General features: G+C 33.0%; 1 protein-coding gene across 1 annotated transcript; it reads left to right on the forward strand.

Moving 5' to 3' along the window:
* Window positions 1–3,954: 3,954 nt before the first annotated feature.
* On the forward strand, window positions 3,955–6,779 carry LOC108455897 (PHD finger protein ING1-like). The gene is made up of 7 exons (XM_017754471.2): window positions 3,955–4,128; window positions 4,330–4,401; window positions 4,593–4,759; window positions 5,368–5,431; window positions 5,712–5,808; window positions 6,101–6,275; window positions 6,371–6,779. The coding sequence occupies exons 1-7, from the start codon at window positions 4,101–4,103 to the stop codon at window positions 6,485–6,487; spliced, it is 720 nt and encodes a 239-aa protein (XP_017609960.1). The 5' UTR covers window positions 3,955–4,100; the 3' UTR covers window positions 6,488–6,779.
* The last annotated feature ends 10,189 nt before the right edge of the window (window positions 6,780–16,968 follow it).

Raw genomic sequence — 16,968 nt, forward strand, 5'->3', positions numbered from 1 at the left:
TAGTCATGAATTAAAATGAAGGAAATGGTTGTTGTTTCATGTTCTTTTGATGAAAATGGAAGATATGTGAAGTTGAGCCAAACAAATGAGCATGCATGTGCCTTAGATGCTAAAGGAAAAATCGGCTAACATGTTGTACTTTAAAATGATGAAATGGAGATTATGCTTAAGTAAAAATCATAGATATGTGATGATTGATTGGTGATATACATGTTTAAATAACATGCATGCAAGATAGGTGTATGAAAGAGTGATTTGGTAATAAATCTGCTTGGGACAGCAGCAGTAATGTGACTTTGGAAAATCACCATAAATTGTGGGAGATGAATTAGAAGCTGAATAAATTATGTAATTAAAGCTTATTGAGTCTAGTTTCTAATGAAATAAACAAGAACATATTTTGAATTCTGTACAATGAGAAATTTGATTCGTAATGAAGAGTGGTCAGATTAGCAAAACAGTGAAACATGGGAAACTTTGAGAAAAATCTGGTATTGATTGGCTAAACCAAAAATTCTGAAAATTTTATGGATAAAAGATATATGAGTCTGTTTTCAGGGAAAATTAACGGCACTTGATTGGAGTTTCGTAGCTCAGTTATAAATGATTTAGTGACTGTTGCTCGGAAGACGACTTGCGGTGAAATTATGATTATGTGGTAAACATTGACAAAAATTTGTTAATGAGTTGCTTATTGATTTCTTATAAGCTTACTATGATCTGTAGGTGTGGTTGGCGAATATTATAAGGGGTTAATCGTAGTTCGTATTTGAATAGTTAGATTAATGTGTTAGTAATCCAATTGTAGGCGGTTCGTGTGTGGATCTCGTCATGACATATATCGTCGCAAATGTGTGTAACTAACACCCTCTTTCTTAGTCTAGATCGGTAAAAGCCAAAATGTCGAAAACCGATATTTTGTAGATTTGCGAGTGTGCGAATGCTCGTGAGGTAAATCGATTAATGTTTTTGGTAAGCTGCAATGTTTGGATTGCAAAGTGCATGATTTCTGTGCCCTCGATATTTTTGGGCTTAATGGGCCAAAATTGAAATGATGGGCTAACGGGCCCAATTCGGTAAGAACCCTCGGTACGTGATTCTGTTAGTACGTGAAAGGTAGGAATATACATGAAAAACCCTAAAATAGATAAATTATTGAAATACCTTTAAAAGTGGAAAATTTACAGGTTTACCCCTAGTAGATAAATTAGAAATACCCTAGGGTTAAATTGACCTAAATGCATGTTTGATTGTTGTTATTTCTTGCATGCCATGTTCTTATTATCCGGTGCATGGGATGGGATATTGACGGAGGAATCTTGAAAGTGGCTTGTCCACGTCTTGGAGGCTTTGCCTCAATTTATGATAACTAAGCAGCAAGGTTGCATCGTGGAGTGTTAAATTTGGGTGGGTTGAGCTATTCCCACATGGAGTGTATGGTGGTACGGTGGAGTGTAGTGGTTGGTGGGTTGAGTAGTCTCCCCAAATGGGCTTGCATATGTTTCTTGATGTTGCATGTATTTTGAAATGGGCCTATGGGCCATATCATTATCTGAATAAGGGCTAAGGCCGGTTTATTGTAATTTGAAAGGGCTCGCCCGATACCACTTGTTCTGAATGGGCTTAGGCCCAATAGGCTTGAGTGACTTGGGCTTTGAAGGGTTTTCTTACACACTGAGTTTCCCAAACTCACCCTTTTATTTTCATCCACGCAGAAATCCCCAACCATAGTGGGCTTGGAGTCGTGAGGGAATTCGGAGTGGCCACCCGCTCGAAAGTTTGATTTTCTTCCGTGAACTGGACATCCTTTTAATTACGTTTGAGGTTTTGGGCTTTTAAATGTAATAAGGCCGCTTATTTATTTTGATGGTTTTAATATGTATTACTAAGATAGGTATTACTTATTTTAAGCTGTTGAAACTGGATAGCTTTAGGCGCGTTTTCAAAAACAACAGTTGATTTCAAAATAACACGACAACAAGCAAAGCTTCCGCAATGAAAGTATTTTCCAAAATTAATCACTTTTCCTAAAATGACTTAATCAAATCGGTTTCCTAGAAATATCCATGACGTTAAGGTGTGGCAATGGCGGTATGCATGTCTAGGATTGGATCCGAAGGAGCTTGGTACTTAGCGATCCGATGGACTCACCACCTCTTTCCGGTTTCCTACGGTGCATGACTTCCATTCACTTTAACCCTTAATGAATTAATCTTTTGAACATTAAGTACGATTTTACGGACTTAGAATGGATTTTTTTAACGTTTTGATGTGGCATGCCGGATCCGGCCATAACTTCTGGGCCGGGTTTGGGGTGCTACAAATACTGCATGTATTAATTACACAATATAAAGCATATGAAAATATAAAATTTAAAGCATTAAGGAAGATGTAAAGTGAGAAATATAAAGCAACCTAATTATACAATATTAATTGAAATTCTCAAATTAAAAACTTAATAAAAACACATGGTTGATATTCCTGCAAAAAAAATATTTCTAAAACCCACTTGTGTGATTTTAATCTTTTCTTTAAATAGAATCAGACTCTTCTCTAAAGCAAAAAAAAAAAAAGAAGGTGAAATTAAAAGAAAAATCTCATGGAACAAAGGTAAAATTGAAAAGCACCTAAAAAATTCCTCCAATTTCAACTCTAAATACCATATTTAACACACAGGTGAATTTGCTAAACAAAATAGGTGATGAAATTAAAGCAATCATTGCATAATGTATTATCATGTCAAGGTCTGCAATAAACATAAAATTTTCTTCAAAGCCTAACTTTCAATTTGACCTCATACCTCCACCACAACAGCCATTGCCGTTAGATTCCGTAGTTGCGCCAGTTGGGTGGACACTACTTGATTATTATCTTGGCCATTGAATGAATAGGATCTCTAGATTCGGTGATCGCAAATGATATTACACATTAAATAAATTATAAAAAATGATAAAAATACAAACGAAAAAAAGATGTTATTTATAATTGATAACCTCAAATTAGAGATAAATGTTCGGATAATCCTATTTTAAAATTATTTCGAATTTATTTATTTTATCTCTTAAAATAATTTTAAAAGATAAAATGTTTGTTTAAATATATATCAGTAATTTTCAAATTAAGTGTGTAATGCACGGAATAATGTAAATTTGAAATTAGAAGCGTGATGTACCGGATAATAATAATAATAATAATAATAATAATAATAATAATAATAATTGATTTTTAAATATGTATACACATTTTAAAATTATATAGTTTTAAAATAATCCCAATACTCTGCGTGGAAGAGGCTTCATATCCCTTTCTTTTACATCACTTTTTAAATATATATTTAAAAATATTTAATTATAAAGATATATATGTTTAATTATAATTATAAAGACATATTTAATTATAATTATTAAAAGTATAAAAATTAAACAAAAATGAGATACCGCCACTTTTCATTTATATAGTCTATGAATCTTGTTTATATATATGTATATATATATATTTAAAGTTATTAAATTTTATTAAGGTTAAAATTTGTTATAAGTCATTGTATTTTTTATAAATTTAAAATTTAGTCTTTGTATTATTTTTAGACATTTAGTCTTTCTACTTCTCAAATTTCAAAATTCAGATCAAACTATTAACGTTGTTAAATTTAAGTTTATTACATCGTCATTTTCTTAGTTACATTATTATTAAGTGAGTATTTTTCTTAAATTTTAAAATATCATAACAACTAATTTAACAAAAAAATATTAACAATTAAACATGAATTTTAAAATCTGAAAAGAAGAAGGATTAAAATCCAATTTTGTCAATAGTATAGGGATTTATGACATTTTAACCTTAAATTAATAATTCATGTTAATTTCAAGCACATGAAACGCTGACGTTTAACTGGTGTCCAAGTGCTATCAATCTTCGTAGTTGTTCGATGGCTGAAAGGCTAAATATGTCATTTGGTGGAGACGTAATCCAATTACAGCATTTTAGGGCTTCAAGTTCGTTACACCAGTGGCGGGAAGATATCCGTGAAATTTCCCCATCGAAATTCAACTGCGGAACTCAATATTAAAATTATAAAAAAAAACCCCTAAATTTCTAAAATGTCATTCATCGATGAATTTCAAGCTGGTAACTTATCTCTTCTTCTTCTTCTTCTTCTTCAATTTTCTTTCTAAATTTATTTCTTTGGGTTCTTATTTATGCCTCTTATATTCTAAATTCACAAAGAAGAAAAAAGGGAAACATAAACCTTAATTCAAGATTTTCTGCTATGATAATGCAATGCTAGTTGATTTCATTTTGAAATTGATTTTTATCCAAATTTTACAGATTTGGAAGCACTGCCCAATATTCTCCAAAAGAGGTATGCATTGATGCGTGATCTTGACAAAAGTTTACAAGGTATGCTTTTGAAACTTAATTTTTAATTGTTCGGGATTCATTTGAAATTTATGATTTTACTTTGTTAAAAAACCAGCAATGAAACCCCTAAAAGATAGTCAAGTTTAAAATTCAATAAGAGCAATGAAATGAAATGCCTATTTTTAATTAAAAAAATTTGTTTCAAACCTTTTGTTGTTTTTTATAAACAGAAATTGTGAGGCAAAATGAACAACGCTGTGAACAAGAAATAGAAGATATAAAACGCGGCGTGAGGGCTGAAAACATTAGATTCTCCGATGAGGCACTTGATGAACAAAAGCATGGCATTAGGATTGCTGATGAAAAGGTTGCTTTGGCAATTCAGACATATGATTTGGTGCGTGGTTTTATGTCAAAACTTAGATTATATTTTATCCCTTCATGTGTTTATGTTATTTATATGCAATAACTATGATTGAGAAACCTGAATGCTTTTCTGTTCTTGGTTGGAGTTGGTGCTATTCTAAGGTAGTATTTTAATATAGAAAATGCAGTTAAATTCTTTTAGCTTTGGCTACCTTAGAAGAGAGAGGTGCGGTTACTATAATCTTTTAAACTATGTTACTCGATTCCAGTGTCAGTGTCAGCTAGGTAATCTCAATTGTTATAAAATATTTTCATGTATTTAGAGTGTGTTGGACATGAATACTTAAAAATACAAAGAACTGGGGCAACATAGCTTTTTACGCTAAAACATAAAAGGTCCTACTCTGTTACATGAACCAGTGACATAAGAGTTACAAGTAAGAAGCCAAATCAATAACATAGTTGTTCGTTTTCTTTCTTATGAATAAAATATGCATTCTTATGTGGAAACAAATCAGAGTTGATTGGTTTTGTTCGTTGATGTTAGCTTTAAAAGAAAACATATTAAGATTTCAATGCTGGATGGAACTACTTTTGTTTCCTCATTACTTATTTCTGTTTTTGATAAGATGTTTTCAGGTTGATTCACATATACAGCAACTTGATCAATATTTGAAAATGTCCGATGACGAGCTACGTCGTGGTATGTTGTATTATTTAATGTAGCCGATTGAGTGTTAGCTCGATGGGCATAGGCATTGTTACCAATGCAGGAGGACGTGAATTCGAGTGCATTGAAACACATTATCCTCCTATTTATTGGTTGGGGATAGGTAGTTCTAGACATTGTGTCAAAAAGAGAAGATATGATCAAAAGCTATAATGAGATTTTGTTAAAAATAAAATGTATCTTATGTTTGCCTTTAAACCCTTTCACCTCTTTCAGATTTGTAATGTGTATTTTGTAATATGTTTTTCAACAGAAAGAGAGAATGCAGCTACCGCATCACCTGTTCCAAGTCCTAATAGTACCACTAAATTTGGAAGGTCCAATGAAAGTGGAAGAGGAGGGCGTAAAAAGTATGTACCTATCCTATATAAGCTGATTTATGGTTTTCTTGTAGGCTATTTAATGGTCATCTGATTAGTAAATTATTCAAATTTTCTGGCTTTTGGAAAACTAGTTATAGCAATATGAAACAGATTCTAGAATCAAGAGAGATGGATTGTGTTTTCCTCAAGAAAGGCAGTGGGATTTTGATTTTGGGAATGATCATACTGAGAAAAGAGTCTCTAGTTCCTTCTCAATTACATGCAAGAGAAATTCCAATAGTTAAATATATGATATCATTTGAACTATTTATTTCCGCAGAACACGCCTGGCAACAGCCGCTGCGGCTGCAGCTGCTGCTGCAGAAGTGGCAGCAGCAGCAGCAGAAAATCCAACTGGTATGGAATTAGACTTGCCAGTGGATCCTAATGAACCCACTTACTGTTTGTGCAATCAAGTTAGCTATGGAGAGATGGTCGCATGTGATAACCCCAATGTACGTTACCAACTTCTTTATGTATCTTTCTCGGAAACTATCATGTTAGCACTCCCTATTTTTTATCTGATGGAACTCTTTGTTCATTTTATCAGTGCAAGATAGAATGGTTCCACTTTGGCTGTGTTGGTCTGAAAGAACAGCCAAGAGGAAAGTGGTATTGTCCAGATTGTGCGGCACTGAAAAATCGTCGTAAAGGCAGATCACGGTAGATGTTATTTCTGGGAAGCAATGGCAATACATTTTTGTTTAGCCTTAATCTGAAAACTAATGTTTCATGGCCACATAATCATGCTATTAACATCTTCATGCGTCATTGTTTCGATCGGATTTTTAGGATGATTGTCTTTTAACGATTTTAGCTTTGCTATAGAGCTATTCGGATGATTGTAACATTTTGTTCGGAGCGCTATCTAAACCATAAATAAATTCTTCCATTTGCTTTGAGTGTTGATTCACGTTGAAGCTCCGAAGGTGGAAAAATGAGCCTTCCATCAACAAAAATTGTTGTCTTTAGATAAATTCTAACAAAAACAAGCCCTCTTTGAATTAAGGGTTTAGTTTAGTTAATTTATATAGTTATTCATAAGAGGCGATATTTGCATGTTCGGAATTCAAATCATTGTTCCCCTATTCCAGGGCTACGGCTTTTTTTTTTTTAACCAGAACAAATGTGTGGACTAAATTACCAAATTAAACCTTTTTCTTAAATTACAGAAATAGGTGAATTTTTTTAAAAATGACGATAATGGCCGTTTTTGTTAAAACTCGTCTAGTTAGTGTCATTTTCAGGGGAAACTCAGAAAAACGCTTCCAGCTTAGTAGGTAAATACGAAATCAACTATGTTTTTTTTGTATATAGTTCAAAATTAAATAAATATATACCTTCGCTTTCGATCGTTGATATAATAGAAGTCGTATATCTTGAAGCTCAGTAGGTAATCTCACATGACTCGGTGCATGATTCTACCTATTTAAATAACTTATTAGCACAGTAATTTTAATTTAAATCAATTTAATCAAGTTAATATCTCCTAATTTTACATTGTTAAGAGTGAAAATTATACAAGTAGTTCACTCGAGGACGTAAAAATGGAAACTGAAACCGAGCCTATGATTGTAATAGTAAAAGGAAACCATCAATTTTGATTTTTCTTAGTTGCGTCGCTTGACACATCTTTTGGTACAAAATCGCCAACACGGCGAACCCTAATTGAATTCACTTGCTTCTCCAAAATCAACAAGTTTCAGTAGTCACCTTAGATGAACGAGATTTAGTGACTTATCCGACATTAGGATACCCTTGATGATCTGAAGAATGTATGTCCGAGTGTATCATTCTCTTTGGACTTCAGTCGAATCCTCAAGCAGCTCCGCGGAATTTTTTCATATCCAAGCCATTTCGATTAGACTTCTGTAAATCATCTCCAATATCACACCCAAAAGATCTAAACATACGGCTTTCCAATCAGCAAATTGAATAGACCCAGTGACTACCGACCCGTCCATGGGTAACCCCAACTATAAATGCATGTTCTCTAAAGTGATAGTACACTCGCTGCATAGAAGATGAAATGTGTGCATCTCAGGTCTCCACCTCTCTACCAACGTGCTTATGAGTTTCAGGTCCAACTTACACCCCCGACCTACAAGGGTCATGTGCTAAAAACCAGCTTCCCTCAAGTATGGTTCGATCAACGGTGATGGAGGACTGGGTAGATTATGAATATAACATTATAAAATTTGATCTTTTGCCTATTTACATAAAAATTATAAAAAATGTTAAGTTAAAATATAATAATGAAATAAAAATAAACAATATTAAAATTTATTCTTACCATTTGCAATTGATTGATGGAGATGTTCTTGTTATCAAGACGGATTAGAGACTTGACCATTGCTAAATTACATAGAACACAAAAAATGTAATAAAAATATTTCTTGAAAAATTAATTAGAAATATAATAAAAATAGAATTTAGATAGAAATAGAATTTTAGTAAAAAATTTTAAGAGAGAATTTGAGAGTTGATTGAGAAATTTGAGAGATTTAAGATAAAAATATTAGAAATTAGTAGGTGGGGGTTATAGGTTTTTTTACTGATTTTTTTTTTGGGGGGGGGAGTGGGAACGCGCTGACCTAGAAGAGTTTTTACTTAGCGCACTGAGCTGGAAGTGCTTTACTAGTCAAAAGGGGAAAGCGCTTCTAGCTAGAAGCTTTTTTCTGAGTTTCCCCTGAAAATGACACCAACTGGACATGTTTGAGCAAAAATGACGCATTTTTGTCATTTTTAAAAAAAAATGGCCTATCTCCGTAATTTTGAAAAAAAAAAGCTTTATTTAGAAATTTAGTCAAATGCGTGAGGGTTGAAACCACCACTTTTCTAAGGTTTTTTACTCGTTTAAGTCGGTTTCTTACTTTTAGTTGATACACTTTTATATAATGCATTAAACTACAACAGGTTAGACTAATTCAACCATGGCAATGGATACATGAGATTATTTAATTTGTTTTTTTCACGAATTCAAATAATTTTTTTAAAATTTTTATTTTAAAAAAAATGACTAACTTAGTTTTGACATATAGTAAAATTGGTTTGTAATATTCATATTTGGTGTAGAACCACTCATATATTAGCAAGGAGGTTGTATCAATAAGGTTTAAACCCTGATTCTTGGTTTACAAGAAAAAGATCTTAACTGCTACATTCTTATGTTGGCTACCAATTCGAGCATTACCAATATATATATCCTACTAGCTTTTGTTTATAGGCAAGACAAAGTCAGAAAATTGTTTTTAAGAGGAACTAGAGAAGAATCATAAATTATTAGGGGGTTAAAGTGTAATTTTACTATTATACTAATATATAATGTCATAAAAATTTAAGGGACTAAATAATAAACTTATCCTTTTTTGAGGGAGGGGGCTGACAATGTCTTCGTCTATGTCTCTAAGTCCAACTTTTAACCGTACGACACTGATGCAATGTTTAATCAATGGTATGATGGTTTAACACTATGATGTAATGTTTATTGAAAGATAATGTTACATTGGCATTTTGATAGTACTTGATATGATTGTATGACACTGTGATGCAATGTTTAATGAAAGATAATATTACTTTGACATTTTGACAGAACTTTTCCAATAGTTCAAGAGATGAACACAATAAATAGATCTTTGTAAGAGTGGAGATAAATAAAGTAAAATAGTTTTTTGCAAAGATTACATCAATCAAGTTCAATAGCTTATGGAGGATTGCATTTTCCTTTTTCGTCTTTTATGTATTTTTCACTTACAAAAGACTTTTTAAAGATGTATCCATCGCTAATAAGGTGTGCTCTCTGGTTGAAAAAATTAATGACCAAAAATCAACTTACCAACATAATAATCACCCATTTTGCTGAACTTGTTAAATGACAACTACACAAGTAGTTCCTACAAATGGTACGGATTGAAATTCTAATTGTACCAATGTGCGACGTTAGACATGTGATGGGCCAAGACTAGCTCTGTCAACATGCAATCTTAGACATGAGTCTTATGCCAAAGATGCCTAAGTCAACTTTCAATCTTCACTTGGAGAGGCACTTAGCAAATCTCTAGGCTTAAATAAGCACACCAATGGAGCATTAAAGTATGCAATGACTAAACAATGACATCAAGTAGGCCAATTCTTGACATTTTTGGGGCCTTGGTGAAACAATAAATTGAACCCCTTTTAAAAAAAATTATAAAATGTAATAAAATAAAAGTTGAAAACTTTTTAGGGCCCTAGGAGATAAAGCATTTATGGTGAAAATTGAAAGCCCTAGGCATTTAATTAATTTATTTTAGTCTGAATTTTTTTCCCACATTAAAAGTTGAAAAAAAAATTTTGGGCCAATTCCAGCCCTGGGCCTTAGGCGACTACACTCTCAAACAAGCCCTAGGGTCGAGCCTAACACCGAGTAAGCACTAAAGAACACACAAAATTTGGGACAATATAAAATTGTTGTTACTCAATAAGAGAGCTTAAGTTACAAAAAAAAAAGAAAAAGAAAGTAGGAGTACCTTCTTTTATATGGGCCAAACCCCTTTGATTCAATAATAACGATTGAATACAATATAATGTTAAGACTACGTGTCAGAACATCTTATACATATCTATACTCCTCTATACAATCTTAGAGTATTTTAGACCTTTAAAAAGGATTTTACTCAATAGCGTAAGTTTCTGATCTTTTCTTAGACTTTTGGACTCTTATAGGAAGTTTTAGGAACCCTTATACATATTCTTCTCACATGTGCACCTTTCTAGGCCAATTTCACCTAAGGAGACTTCCTTAGCCCTTGGTGGCCATCGTCCCCATCCTTGGAGGCTATCACCCACACCTGGGGGTCTTCATTTACTCTTACAATGGCTTGCTCCACAATAAAGTTTTCATTGCTAAGAGAGCTCTACGTTTGCTCTCTCAAACTATGCCTTATATGTGAGCAATGCCCTCTACATAAGCTTTTTTTCTGGAACCTCTGTGTTAAGTCTTCTACTCTCGACCATTCTCAAATGTCACTACTCTTGGTCCTTTTGCTACCATGATGCCTACACTCTCTGCACTCTTGTTACGTTCTTGCATAGGTGAGGTCGAACTTGTTTTCAAATTGGTTAATTTAGCATTCTCCTTCGGTGCTCATTTTTCCTCACCGGCATCCTCGAATGGCTCCTACTCTGAACACCAACTTCTCATGGTGACCACCATTATGGATTTGATAATTCCAAGCCTCCCTACTTAAAGCTTTTGGCCTCCTTCGTTATCCTCTACTTTTGACTCGCTTAAGTAGTTCATAATCGCTAATGACTTGGCCTACGTGAGGTTGTCTCACACTCTGTAGGCCATCACATAATACGCAGTTAAAAGACATCCCCTTACCCTTGCTTTGATAAATTTTTTCTTGCTTTCCCCCCTCCCACTAAGAATTCACTCTTTTATCCTCTTTATCTAAAAAATGCCCACTACCAGATTTCGTTCTTAGCTCGCCACTTTTTCTCATGACACAATTGCTAGGATACTCCATTGAGTCATTGGTATACTCCAACAGGGACTCCTCCACCATCATTGCATGCTTTAAGTCCTAAACATCCTTACCTACAATTCTAAATTGACTTATGGCTTGAGTCTATCTAAGAAGTAAAACAAGGCCTCACTCTTCTAAGTTGACAATTTGGAACATTAAATCAAAAATCTCCCGAACATAGTCGTGAATCATGTCGTGCTAGATAATCCTTCTCAACATTGAGTAGGCCTACTTGTTGGCATGCTTGAGGTAGAATTGTAGCATGAACTCCTCTAAAAATTCTCCAAGTGCCTATGTAGTACCATTACATTTTGTATCATTGCACCTACAACACCACCACAAAGGAGCAATATCTGTTAAGTACATAGAGTCAATTTTTACTTTAAAAGCCTCACCCTTGATATCCACAGCTCAGAAGTACTGTTCCATGCCCATAAGTAGTAGTTTACCTCCTATGTGTCCCTCATCCATCTAAACTTTTTGGGCTTAGGGATCTCTACTCAGTAACTTGAACATATCGGCATGCCACCACCCATGGCTACCTTGGAACTCACATGCTCACTTTTGAACTTTTTCATCTCTCATCGCAACACTTCTATATAATTCCTCAAGGGTCTCATTCTTTCGAGCAAGGTTTCTTATGGCTTCCCTTATAGTCCTTTTCAGCTCTTTCTCCCCTATAAGTCGAGTCTTTTTGGCTCCACTAAGGATTCATCTATGCTGGGCTTCAACTCTATAAAGGAATCCTTAGTGTCTTCCTCATTCATTAGGACATCAGTTACAACAAACTTGACTTTAGCCATCTAGGTCTCAACAATCACCAGAAATTCATTTGAGCTCACTCTAAGTGATGTAAACACCAAATCTCATTCACAAACCCATTCGAGGGCCCAACATAATGATGGACTTAGTCTCCATAAGGGTCCAATCATTTGTGCAAGATCAAAGAAGATTCAAGCGAAGATGAACTTGATCGTATAAAAGCTTGTAATAAACGAACTTAGAAAGCTTCAATGAGACAAGATCAAGCTTAAAAGGGAAAATGCTTTGAGCATCAACAATCGAGTCAACATGCACGAATGGGGAAAAATTAATTCAATTTAATTCACTGAAGCTATTAATTTTCAACTTTAGAAAATTAGTTGACCTGTGACAACTTTTTGGATGGGATCCCAACAAATTTTGGGTCAAGATGATTGATGAATGAGCTATCACTTAGATTCGAAATGTACTTTGAATCACCTAATTTTGAGTTTGAGAGCTTAAGTTATAGTTGTTCTAATGAAGATTGCGCGAGCAAAATTTCTGGATGGAATTATTACAAAAAATTATGTCTTTCATGCTTTAACTCAAGTTTAAATATTATTGGGCTCAACTTTAAGGCTTAACTTTATGATCCCAATATTTTATTTATTAGGTTTTATATTTATTTATTCCAAAATTTAGGATAAATTTAAGTATTTTAAGTTATTTAGATGTTTTATGTCAATAAGAACGTTTAGTTCACCTCAATTGATCACCAATGTGAGATATCTCCATGGACTTGCAAGCTTATATCGACGATTTGTGAAGGATTCTCCCACTATTGCGTCACCTTTAACTGGAATTATATAAAAAAAAATCAGTTGGTTTTAAGTGGGGTGATGACAAGAAAAAGCCTTTCAGGCTTTGAAAGGTAAGTTATGTTCAACTCCAATTCTTAAACTTTTAAATTTTTCTAGCTCTTTTGAGCTTGAATATGAGGCTGTAGGGATAGAGATTGGTGTAATACTTATGCAAGATAAGAGACCTACTGCCTATTTCAGTGAAAAGCTACATGGTGCACAACTTAATTACTTGACATATGATAAGGAATTGTTAGCCTTAATTCAAGCACTTGAAGCTTGACAACACCATCTATAGCCTAAAGAGTTTGTGAAGAAAAGGCATGCTCGATGGGTTGAATTTATTAAAGCATTCCCTTATGTTATTAAATACAAGCATGGTAAAGATAATGTTCTTGCCGATGTATTGTCTAGGAGATATACTTTGATTACTACTTTAAATGCTAGAGTTTTAGCCTTTGAGCAAATTAAAGGATTGTATCCTCATCAGAGGCAAATCGTAAGAGTGGCATAGTGACTGCCTCTAAACGTGCAAACGTTTAGAGTAAAAATTGTGCAAATAAAAATATAAATATTTAAGTGTGGTATTTGCAAGTGTACAGGTAAAATAGTAATATAGAAATGTTACAATGAAACACCAGTAAGTATTCCGAGGATCGTACCCAAGGGATTGCAAATTGGAAAACTATTATTAGATTAATTACAGAAAATAATTACTAATCTAATCGAGTCACAAATTAATAGTGTGAATCTAAATTAAACTATTAATTAAACTAAGTAACCGAAACTAGCCTAATGAAATTTCTTATTCTTAGTGTCAACAATGCGAGCCTCTAGCCTATGATCGATTAAATCCCTAATTTTCTAATTAAATAATTAATTATCCTCAATTGAGTTTTTTATCACCCTTAACTAAGAATACCATTTCGGTCTCATCTTCACTGAGGATTACCTCCTAAGTCACCTTTCTGGTCTCTTCCTCAGCATATAGATACCCTTCCAGTCTCACTACTTAGCACAAGTTATACACGACATAATACCCTTTCAATCTCACCTGTCTAGATATTCCATCAGGGGCATCACTCTATAATATACTAATTACGTACTCTTGAATAAACAATAAATTTCAGATAAATAATCACGTAACATATAAATTAGTTTAATAACCGAATCATGCAATATATATATAAAACACAATAATCTATCCTATATTCATACAAACATTAATTGACTAAATTAACGAAAGTTAAATAAAAGAATAAAAGATAAGAGATAAGAGAGTGCTCATGAATAAATATATTGAAGCGCGTGTTTTGAACAATCTCTACTCACAAACGTATTCATATTGGAATAGGATCTTCCAACTACGTAAGAATAAAAGAAAACTAAAACTAAAGAACTGAAGAAAGAGAATTGTTTATAGAAATCTCTGTGTTTGATGCCCTAATTTGTGTACAGGAGCCTACTATTTATAGGCTAAAATATGTGCACTTTATGTCTGATATGCCCCCAGTTAATAAATATGAGATATCAAACAATATCTTAAAATCTTGTCAAATATGGCCGCTGGCATCATCATCACTTGTAACCCATGTTTAGGTTATGTCTCAACACATGGCTGCTATGTTGCAACACAGGGGGAGTTTCGCGTTAAATACTTTGCGTGTCACAACATGCCAATCATTTTGTGGGCTTGGAAGTTCCTGTCGTGATTTCACGGCTTAGGAAGCTTGTGCAACACTTATTTCAAGTTCTATCAATTGGGCCTAGAATTAAGCATCCTGCACACTTAAATACACAACTTAAACCTACCTAAGGCTCGTGTCAGCCTAATAGGTCTCTAACACTAAAAAATGTGTCAAAAACACTTATTTTATTAACTTTTACTACTTAGCTTCCAACTATTGAAAATGCAATAATTAATATTAAAATGGATAGAAAACAAGTTCTTTAAGTGTAGAAATATACTAAAATAACTACTACATTTGACGTCAGGTCAAACACCCCCACAATTAAGTCCTTGCTTGCCTTCAAGCAAACTAAAACAAAAAGAAAAGAAAAGAAAAGAAACTAGAAGAAAAATAATTGAAAACAAGAAATAAATATGTAAGAAGGTAAAATGTACTCGAACTGGTATTATACATGAAATATAATAGAAATATATTAACAAGATAATGTAAGTAAACATATAACTCTATAATGATATGCAATTAACTCACAATTTCTAAAATTAAACAGATTAGTTCCCCAAATTACAATGCAAATAAATAAAAGAATATTAAGCATAGGTACCCATCAAACTAAATATATAAATATACAATTATGCTCAAATGAATATAAGTGGTAAAAATATCAAAACTTGGCACAACTGTCATCCATATAAAGTACTACCTAGGTCACATAGGACTTTTCAGCTTGTAACGTTCTGCGACTTAGGTTGTTTCGAAATTCAAAAACATGCTCTACAAAATTTCTAAGCACAAAAGTAGTTTGACACATTATATTGTCCCCTATACTCCCCCAAGCGTACATGTAGCTCACCACCTTATATCTACTTCTCTTACCTTTCTTATTTCTCCATTACTAAGGCCTAGTATAGTATCCATGAGCACAGTCATTCTGAGCTTGACTTTTTTTTTTGAACAAATGTGAGTGTACTTTTTTTTTTTCAACTCACTTTTTTTTATTCTTCTCTTTATTTTTCTTTGTGATTTTCTCGATTAACAGTTTGCCTTTTTTCTATATATATATTTTCTTTTTTTTTTACAAGCTCAAAAATCTTATACTCACTGTACCATGCAATTCCTTAGTTCACTCAATTTTTTTTCTTTTGAAACCACCATGATGTATCTACCTAATCCCTAAATATCAATAATCAGACGTCTAAATCCGTGCAATGACCAAGAAAATAAAGGATCAAATAAAATATTCTTTAGGCTTAAGGTTTCATTTCTGGTTCATCAAGAAAATGGATTCAGATTTCAAAATAGTACCCGGGAAAATATTTTCAGCATAGCTTTTTGGCTCGAAAATTTGTCTACCAAATAATGCCTTAGGTTGTTCCTAGGTAATTTCATACATAGATTAAATCAGCTAAGTATATCAACTTTTAGAACCTAAAATTCAAGTAAACATGCATGCTATTTATACATCCATTTATCATTTGGTATACTTAACATTTTAAATTTATTCACAATGTAATAAATTGAAATAATTAGTCTAAATTTAGATAATCTAGAATAAATTATTATCAAACTAAATTTACAATTTATTCATAAAATCCTATCACTATAACATCCTGATTTTGGGCTTAGTCGGAACAGTGGTTTTGGGACCATAAATCCGATGAGGAAAATTTCATTTTTATTATATTTTTATGGTCTACGATTTCACGGAATGATTTTGTGAAAATTTCGTTCGAACATTTTGACGTTTGGGCACTCAATTTAGTAAAAAGGACTAAATTGTAAAAAGTTTAAAAGTTGAGTTCTACATGTTAGAGGTATCAAATTGTTATGAAATTTTAAATGGGAGGTCCTTAAATGATAATTAAACCATTGTATAAATTTTTGGACAAAAATGGCCTTAATTGGGTAAAATTTGAAAGAATAGTAAAAAGGGCATTTTGGTCATTTAAGCGTAAAATGAATTAAAAGACAAATTTTAAACTCCAAATGTGTCCCTTTCTTCTTGCGACAGCAGAATGTACCAAGAGCAGCTATGGTTAGGGTTTGACCAAGCTTCCAAGCTTAATAGTAAGTGATTTCGAGCTCCGCTTTTAATGTTTTATGTATTTTTGAAATTCTGGTAACATGATCTGCTCATTTCTACCATTAGTTTGAGCTAGGATTTATGTTTAAAAAATTACCCATGAATGATATGCATGTATTTTTATGTTTAATGGTAGAATATGAAGCTTGAAATTATGTTAAACAACTTTTGCTAAGCGATTTTACGTGAAAACGAGTAAAATGGTATAATCGGTAAAAATACCTAATGTTCATGAGTACATGCTAAAGTGAGAATTTGATGTT

Source organism: Gossypium arboreum, chromosome 9, assembly GCF_025698485.1.
Source record: "Gossypium arboreum isolate Shixiya-1 chromosome 9, ASM2569848v2, whole genome shotgun sequence".
NCBI lineage: Eukaryota > Viridiplantae > Streptophyta > Magnoliopsida > Malvales > Malvaceae > Gossypium > Gossypium arboreum.

What these genes read in the sequence shown, in the direction of transcription:
- LOC108455897 (XM_017754471.2), top strand. Translation starts at nt 4,101, where the DNA reads ATGTCATTCATCGATGAATTTCAAGCTG. An exon ending in CATCGATGAATTTCAAGCTG is followed by an intron (nt 4,129 to 4,329) that starts GTAACTTATCTC and finishes CAAATTTTACAG; the next exon opens with ATTTGGAAGCACTGCCCAAT. An exon ending in GGAAGAGGAGGGCGTAAAAA is followed by an intron (nt 5,809 to 6,100) that starts GTATGTACCTAT and finishes TTATTTCCGCAG; the next exon opens with AACACGCCTGGCAACAGCCG.